General features: G+C 38.1%; 1 protein-coding gene across 1 annotated transcript in view; it reads right to left on the reverse strand.

Annotated features, from left to right (window-relative positions):
* Positions 1-7,545, reverse strand: part of SPATA1 (spermatogenesis associated 1) — a 16,173-nt gene extending 8,628 nt beyond the window's left edge. Inside the window, 6 exon segments of the mRNA XM_010021582.1 lie at positions 1-56; positions 165-495; positions 589-642; positions 2,722-2,839; positions 6,518-6,624; positions 7,510-7,545. The exon segment at positions 1-56 is cut by the window's left edge and continues 15 nt beyond it. Coding sequence (XP_010019884.1) covers positions 1-56; positions 165-495; positions 589-642; positions 2,722-2,839; positions 6,518-6,624; positions 7,510-7,545 — 702 coding nt within the window.
* Between the last annotated feature and the right edge of the window lie 1,325 nt (positions 7,546-8,870).

The following is an 8,870-nucleotide window of genomic DNA, read 5'->3' on the forward strand; positions in this document are numbered from 1 at the left end:
ATCTGCAGGATTTGACTGATTTGGTGTGAAGAGAGATCTATTGGATCCATTTTGATCTGCATAATAATTGATATGAGGAAACAGAAATGTTATTTTATTGTCAATGTTAACCATATTTATTCTTCTCCTTCACCATCCTCCTTCACTACATTGGTTAACTTTACCTTCTTCTCTAAGCTGTATTTGATTTTCTTGAATCCTGTTGTTATGGTCTTGCTTATTATTTGTGTGCAAAACTGGAACAGGTTCTTTCTCACTCCATTCCACAGGACTGTGCACTTCTTGATTTTCTAGCTCATGACTGCATTGTATGCTTTCTAAAAATTGTTTGCTTGTTTCAGGTTTTTGTTGGGGAAGACTGGATAATCCTGATTTATGATAAAGCCTATTAGCTTCTTCATTAGAGTGATGTCTTTGTTGAGTTGATGGTGATAATGGATAAATACCTTCAAAATATTCCACTTCAGGTAATAAATATAATTCAGGATGAAGTGCCTAAAATATGCAGTATATTCATCAGACAAAAGAGCAAATGTACAATGTAAAACGTTTATGGAAATGATACCTTAAAAGCCATTCAATACATACATAAGGTGGAGCAAATGACTTCAGTTCCAGTTCTGTTTCTTGCTTTGCTTTCACCTTGGAAGGTAAAGTATGGAAGTGTAACCAATAAAATACTTTTTTATCAACAATGTTGCATATCACTTAATTTCTTTATTTTGTCATCATCTTTACATACTAGCTTTTTTCAGCACTACCTTCTGTAACGGCCTCATGGGGAGGAAGGAACACAGACTACGATTCTATTTTCTGACATAGCACTGAAACTTTATTTTGTCTGTTTTTCAATATCTCAGACCCACAATAGTGCATGGATGTACTGAATATATTTTGTACTTTCTCTTATGGTTCAAGGAACCTGATTCAACAGTCACAGCAGAAGAAAGTCTTTGACTTTCTTTACCAACAGTTGCTTCAAGATGAATCTGACTAGAAATGCTGAGTCTCACATGATTTTCTCTATTCCCCTAATACAATACTGCACAATATTTAATGTATGTAGAAAAAAAACCCCTATACTATCTATTTATATTCTTCATGTGATCGATATACACTTTCAGATTTCAACAGTGTCCTAAAACCAAAGTCTAAGATAATTAATGTCAATTTGTAAGATATGCTGCAACAAAAAATTAAAAAAAAAAAAAAAAAATCTGTCCTTGAATGTAAAAAAATGAAATTGAACTAAACATGGTGCCTAATTTTATTCTCAGTAATGGCCAGGCAATGCCATTTATTCACTATTAGAGACATGGGCTATGTGCAAGAAGAAGAAGAGCAAATGAACACAATGTTGGTTTACATTTCTTTTTCACTTAATGACCCTTACTTGCAAGTTGGGTACAGCTCTTGGTATTGCTTACATTGTTACTGTTGTGAAACAGAAGACTGGAGGGTAAGAAACCACTCAACAAATATTTGATCATGGAGATATGATTCAATGAGGTTACCATGACCCTAAATAACAAATAAGCCGGTTAGTTGTTTTATTGCTTTACACTTTGTTATAAAGTTAAACTTCAAGCAACAGTAAATACACCAAATTAAAATTATGTTTAATTCGTCACTAAAAATCTTCACTTGTATCTACCAATATCTTTAATTCTCTATTAAAATATTTTATCAATTTGCTGACATTCTAAAGGAAGCTGGAAAATTTCTCTATTAATATCAGAACTATCAGTGGGAAAGAAAATATACCATCTTCCTTACTGTCATCCAGTTTAAAAGACCTGAGTTCTTTGAAGACATATGCACATTTTCAGATGCAGCTTGTGTCGCAGTCTTTAAGTTTCTCCTCATGTTTTTCCACCTATGTTTTGCATTTTACTTTGTATTTATTCTGGTCTTCTGTGTGAGTAATTTTAGTGGTAACTCAAGTACAAATGACATAAAGAATGACACCAAATTTCAGCTTGTAATTAATTTACAGATCCATAAGAAACAGGTGAAATAAGAGGAGAGAGGAGTATTCTATACTTACGTACATGAGTTAGGTCTTCGTGTATTACAAGAACAAACTATTAGTTGGGCTGATTTTCAAGGGTATTTATTCTTTAGATATAGTTTGCATGTGTAAGTATACAGCGAATCAATGTGAGGAATAGCTATGATTCAGAAATGTAAGGGTTTGATTACATGCATCTCAGGCTGTATTACTGGACTAATTACTGGACTAATGAACAGATGTACATCCAGAGACTCATCTTTTAAAGGCTTTTGGGCAGGTCACAGCAGGAACCATTAAAGGAACTCTGACTTACTCAGCTTCCCTTGTAAATACTTCAGCTGCCATCTTCCCAAACATGTACTGGTAATAATGACCTTAGGGAGATTTTTTAATGCAATCAGATTTGTCATATTTAATCCACTGACTTATCAAAACTAACATGTTTTCACTGGATGGCAACTAATTACATATGATGGTTTAAAGGACATTTCTAATATACCTGTCCAGCTGTTCCTTTGTATTTCTAGAAGTAGATGTGCTCTGACAAGACCTTGCGCTCTGTCATGTTTAAAAAAAAATGCTAACAGTGCTCCTGAGGTTATCTCCATTTTATGTATTTTATCTAATCTGCAGGAATGAAATCTGTGGCTGACATTATAAAACAAAAGAGCAGTAAAGAAAAAAAAGAAAATTAGAAGTTAACTTACCACTGCTAGTCTTTTCCCAATGCATTTTAAAAATTTGAATTTATCTGCAACTGCAACTCCACCCAGGTACTCTCCAAGCTTCTCCCGTAGCACTCTTAATGTGATGTGAGGAGATACCCTAGAATGTTGTTATTCATTAATACATCTGTAAGATCAAATAATGACAGCTAATTAGTAATGGGGGGAAGATAATGCTATATACATGCTGGCTTGCATGGACAGAATGATCAAAAATGACAGAATGACCCAACTACATATAGGCCAGAGGGTCTTGGTGTGCTAGAGTCAGAACGTTATATCAGCTTACGGTAGACGACTGTATTACGAAGGCTGTCATGACATTAACTAGTAATATTCATATATTAGGAACCCCATATAAAGGATAATATGGAAGTAGCTGAAATTTGAAAACTACTCCTTCAGAATGCTCTTGTTCATCTGTAGATGAATAACAAAAACATGAGAAACTACAATCATGCATTTCCATATAGGTGATGATGTTTCATGGGGCCAGTCTAGGGCTGTAGAACATACCCCTTCAAGCACGAAGGGCTAGAGGATACTTCATCACTGTCCACTTTAAGTAGCAAGCACATTTCTTTCATTTTGCCTTCTTCAACACAAATTTACAGTTGGGTGTGTGCATGTGTACAAGCAAATGTATTTTAAATCAAAACCAAACACTGCACTGTGAGCATTTCCACCATAGTTTGAGGATGAAAGAGCTGATGCAAATATGAATTGCATCATTTAATGTTCTACTGGAAACCATGCAAATATTAAAGAGCTCAGTATAAAAATCACTATAGAATGAAAAGCTCCTCCACAGAATAAAACCAAATGTGCAAGAGGCAAGCAAAAGCTCTCTAGGACATCATAAGCAATTCTAATTGCTCCTGTCATAAACTAGGGAAAAAATTCAGGCCTGAGACTGTTAATCACCCATGCTGATTGTTAGTATAATACCTAGGCATGCTTTTGGCTCAGGCACCTATCACTCTTCAAGCAATGTGCAGACATAGCTTGGGGGATAGCACATGCCGTTCTCACTAAATAGTATGGACAAGAACATACCATCCCTTCAACTTAGACAGGTCTTCAACATTAACCTGTTAGGGTTTGTTTCCACTTGCAAACAGACCTATTTGCTTTCATTTCACACCCTACCTATGTAAAACCACCGTCAGTTTCATCTCATAAACACAGTACTTCAATGGGCTACAATGCTTCCCTTGCATGATCTAAAACACCTTGGACTTAGAGCACCTCTCCAAGGTGATAAATCTGCCTTGAAGCACAGGCATGCAGTAGAGAACAAAGTCTGCAGAGTGGACAGGCACATTAAGGCCACACTGCTTGGTGCCTCCCTCTACATTTAGTTCCTGTTTATTTCTTCCCCAGCCATTTTTTGTCCACACTTGCTGCAGATATTAGCCCTAACATCATTTATTTCAAATGTATAAAGAAATATGTGGTAGATACATAATTCAATACACACCCTTCCAAGGTCTTATGTGAGAGCACATATGATCTGTAATTCAAGTATGTCTCATGCACTATCCTTTCTTCAAGCTGATGTCTCAGAGAAGACATACCCCTTCGATGGTCTTCCAAAATCCAATAAATGCAAGCTCTTTCAGAGGCAATTTTATCACTGCACATTCTTCATTGATAATGCCTGTCCACACCAGCATGGAAATCTAAATCTAATGTATTTATTAACAGCAGGTAAAACATCTAAGTAACTACAATGTATCCTGTAAGAAAACTATCTAGGTACACAGAACCTCAGATATAGGGCAGAAATTTAACCGAAAATTATTTGCCACTGCAACTGCTAGGAACTAGGAACATATTACATTTCTTACTCTCTGCCACTGGCTAGCAGAAGACTAGTCACATTCAAATCATTTGCTTCAGGGTGTTCCTTTAAAGATAATGCAAACTAGACTTCACTGCAGCCATCTCATCTAGAAATAACAAAAGTATGGCTTCTATGGTGAGGAAGGAGAAATAAATAAAAGACCACAGAGGCTGAGAAATCAAGTTCATGGGAACAAGAGCTCAGGGCCATAGACAATTACACACTTTATACTTTCCTCTAATTTCATAGTTAATGGAAGTGGCCTGCACTTAGACGTAGGAATCCTTTGTTAAACTGACTCAGACAGTACTAGGATTGTCAAGCTGACTGGACAATGCTATCAATCAACAATGTTCAAACAGCATTAGTACCAGCAAGGCTGTTCCTTCTCCCTCTCTATAGTAAGTTTTTTAAAATATTTTTGTTTTTAAAGACAGTGATACACTGGCCAGGTGCTAGTTACTGCTAATGCAATGTACTGCAGCACTACACAGTATCCATAGAATAATTAATTAGCAATTATTTAAAACTCATTAGAAAGCAACAAATTCCCTGTCAGATATAAACCCACTGAAATCAATGAGAATCCTAATTTAAGTTGATGCCTCAGAATTGAGCCTCAGGGAAATAAATTTCCACTAGAGAACAGAGGGCAATCTGTGACAGATGTGCAATCACATGAAATGATCTGAAGCTACCACTCCAGCTGTAGGCATTTTGCACCTCTGCTGGAGACTAGAGCAGCAAACAAACCGGATACATACACTTACTTTTGAGCAGCCTTTTAACAAAAAAAGCTGTGAGAATGAATGCATTCTGCCCTACATGCTCATACCTGACTGCTGTCAATCTTTTCAGCTACACAGTGTATTAAGTGGACAATATAACCTTAATTTAAAGTAGTTTAAAACCATATTCCCTGCAGTTTAAGTGAAATTGTCAGGTTTTGCTCAGGAGCAGACAAGGTGCATGTAAAAGCTCTGCTTCAATACTCATCTTTACATTATATGATTTTTCTCCAACTTCTTACCAAACTAGATACACACAGAATTTGTGAGTAAAGTGTTTAGGGGTATAAAACAAACTTTCAAAACTGTGAAAGGTTATAATTGCAGCTCTCTGTGACAGGTTTGGGCCTAGGACCTGGGGTATTCTTTCACTAATTCCTCTAAACAGCTACCTGAAATCACACATGGCACATGATGTTATGCACAACCTGTCAGAAATACTACTGAAAAAGAAAGAAGATATGCTGGTGGTTGCATGGGATGTGATGCTTCCCCTTGAGAAATATGGCTCAAGCTTTTTATTTGGAACGAGAGAGCTCAAATTGTCCTATCCCTGTTCCTGGGAATTAAACAGGGCTATCCTGTCTTCATCAAGTCATAGAATCATAGAATCATAGAATAGTTAGGGTTGGAAAAGACCTTAAGATCATCTAGTTCCAACCCCCCTGCCATGAGCAGGGACACCACACACTAAACTATGTCGCCCAAGGCTCTGTCCAGCCTGGCCTTAACGCCTCCAGGGTTGGAGCATTCACAACTTCCTTTGGCAACCTATTCTGTAAGTCACTCTGCCTTCAGGCTGGTCCATACCCAGAAATAATTCAAGACTTTGATAAGCAGGCTTAAGGAGACAGAAAGAATGTAAGACTGTGATTTAACAACATAAATTATTCTGCAGAAATACTAACACTGGTCTGGAAGTATGTTTCAATGGTTTACACCAAGGGCTGCAATGGAGCTAAGCCTGATACAGTCCAAATACACCTAACACTAGTCATGGGCACCATTTATCCTCCAGAAATTATTAAAGAACAAGTTTCTTCTGACAGATGTAATTATGCTTCACAGAGCAACAGCTCAACTAAACGACTAAAGGACAATATAAAGGACCTACCATGTACATGAAGCCTAAGACTATACTCACCTTATAAAGCCAGCTGAGATGAATTTGCTAGTAAGAGCTACAGGAATTGTATTCAGCTTGAAGTTCCACACTTCTTCTGGGACATAAAAAACATGGAACTCCACCAACTAAATAAAGAACATACAATCATAACTGTAGATGTAGACTTTCAATTCCTGGAGGCAGGAATGGTTTCTTTGATGGACTAGAAGAGTGAGCATCCATCTGACAGTGATGACTAGATAGTGAGAACAGCAATGAGTAGAGCAGTTTATGACTGAATGACAACTGACAGCATGAAACTAATTCACATTAGAAAAGCTCAACACTGGAAACCAGAGAAAAGAGAGCCTGTGCTACTGCTGCATGTAACTAGGACAGCAATGGACAGAGCTTACCAAAAACACTTGATACTCTGGAGTGTGTCCTGGTTACATAAATACTTCAGCTGAAATCCTACCTTTGTTCTTCTCATAAATAATGCAAAGCCCTGAAAGCTGGATCCAAATATCACTACAACTTGACCTTGCCAGAAGAAAAAGAATTCAAAATATTTCTGGCAGTTCTCAATAATATGAGTTACCTTGGAAGCACAGAAATGCTCCTGATAATGGCTGCAAAAAGAGTAACTAAGCACGCTCTGAGCAAGGTTCACTTAAACTGCATTCAAACCTGTGGTAGCTGTGGGACTCTTAATGTCTAGATCTTGAAATTTTTACTGAAAAACAGATGGTATTGAGAATAATGAAACATTTTCCTGTAACTAGAAGCCATGCAAATAAGCTATATAAATATTTCTGCAATTGTTGTGTTATTAGATTTAACTAGAAAATTAGAAAAAGCTACTAAATGTACTAGAAAATAATGCTTTCTACATATGCTATGTTAAAAGCACCTTTCCCCCCCCCCCCCTTGGGTCTCCTAGAAATGGTGCAGTGCAACTTATTTTAATATTTTATATTTTTAATTGTGAAATCAAAAAATACTTTAGGGAAAATTACAAAAACTCTCACCTGTGATGTTTGAGGTCTCCTTTGACTGAACGACATGTTGCTGTCTGTACCTGATCACAGCAAATGACAGGTGAGCTTTTTAATTTTGTTTTTGATTTAAACATTCTTTAAGAATGAGTTTCATGACTAATTATGTTACAAGAGAAGTTACTCCATTAATATCCTTTATTTGCACTTACTGTTCTTTCCATTTATGAAAATGGGAAAGTAGTTTCTGTGCTGAAGCAGAAACTACCAGCTAACTGCAAACAGACTCAACCACACCCTCTACACAATGAGCATCACCTAAGTAACCGGGGAACTGCTAAATCACAGCCCTGCAGCTCCCAGAGACCTGCCCTGGAGTGTTTTCTCCTACAATTTTCTCCTACCATTTTCTCCCCTGTCATAAAGATACTTTGGTTGTATATAGTTTTCTACACAATTGTACCGTTTTCCTAAAAGCACAGACCTAAATCCCCACAAAATGGGGCTCTTGCAGGGTCTGGGTTTATCTCTGATAAAGGGACAATTACTGTGAACTGCAGCCAAGTTCTGCACTGCATATTGTGCCAGTCAAACAGTATTACCTGACTGTGCAGGGTGACCATGTCAGAAAAATCCTTTCATAAACTATAAGCCATGGATCTGCCCTAACCTTTTTATGAGCTTCCTCGCTTTGGAGGCTCTTCCAGCACCTCGGAAGTTACAAACTGCCTGATTTTCAGCCTGCTGGATGCCTCACTGTTCTCCTGATCATCTTGGCAGCTCTCCTCTATATTCCTGCTATTTCCAATTCATCTTTTCTTGAGTGCAAGTGACCAGACCTTCCAAACAACCAGGTCTCACTCTGGCTCCATGTGGTGTTAATAAGACTTCCTCATGTCAGTGGAAAGCACCTGTTTACAAGGGCCCGTGTCTTTACTTGCCACTTTGCAACCAACTCTCACAACCAATGTCACTGTAACATCCTCTTCTGTTCCCCAATTGTTCCAACCAAAGACACAGCAGGTGACAGCACAAGTACCTCCCATTAGTCCCTGTATGTGTGCAAGTTGTTGCACTTCGCATGACAGCGTATTTTGCTCCCTCAGTCCTGGGCACATTCTGTGGTGAACACCTGCCACCTCTACAGTGCTTCAAGACCCGAACGTGCTGGCAACGGCAAAGTTGGTAACTTCATTAGATCTCAAAATAAGGGGCAAACTAGTAACTCACTGGACACTATCACCGAGATTTCCCACTTCGGTCTTAATAGTCTTATTTTTAATCCCCTTTACAGATACACGAGGAGGGGGGTTGTCCTTTTGCTGTGTTTCCAGGCGGTGCCCCCTCCCGGGCACACGCACCTCGCACCACCCAGCCACGGCCCACGGGGCATC

Source organism: Nestor notabilis, unplaced genomic scaffold (assembly GCF_000696875.1).
Source record: "Nestor notabilis isolate BGI_N333 unplaced genomic scaffold, ASM69687v1 scaffold29019, whole genome shotgun sequence".
Lineage (NCBI taxonomy): Eukaryota > Metazoa > Chordata > Aves > Psittaciformes > Psittacidae > Nestor > Nestor notabilis.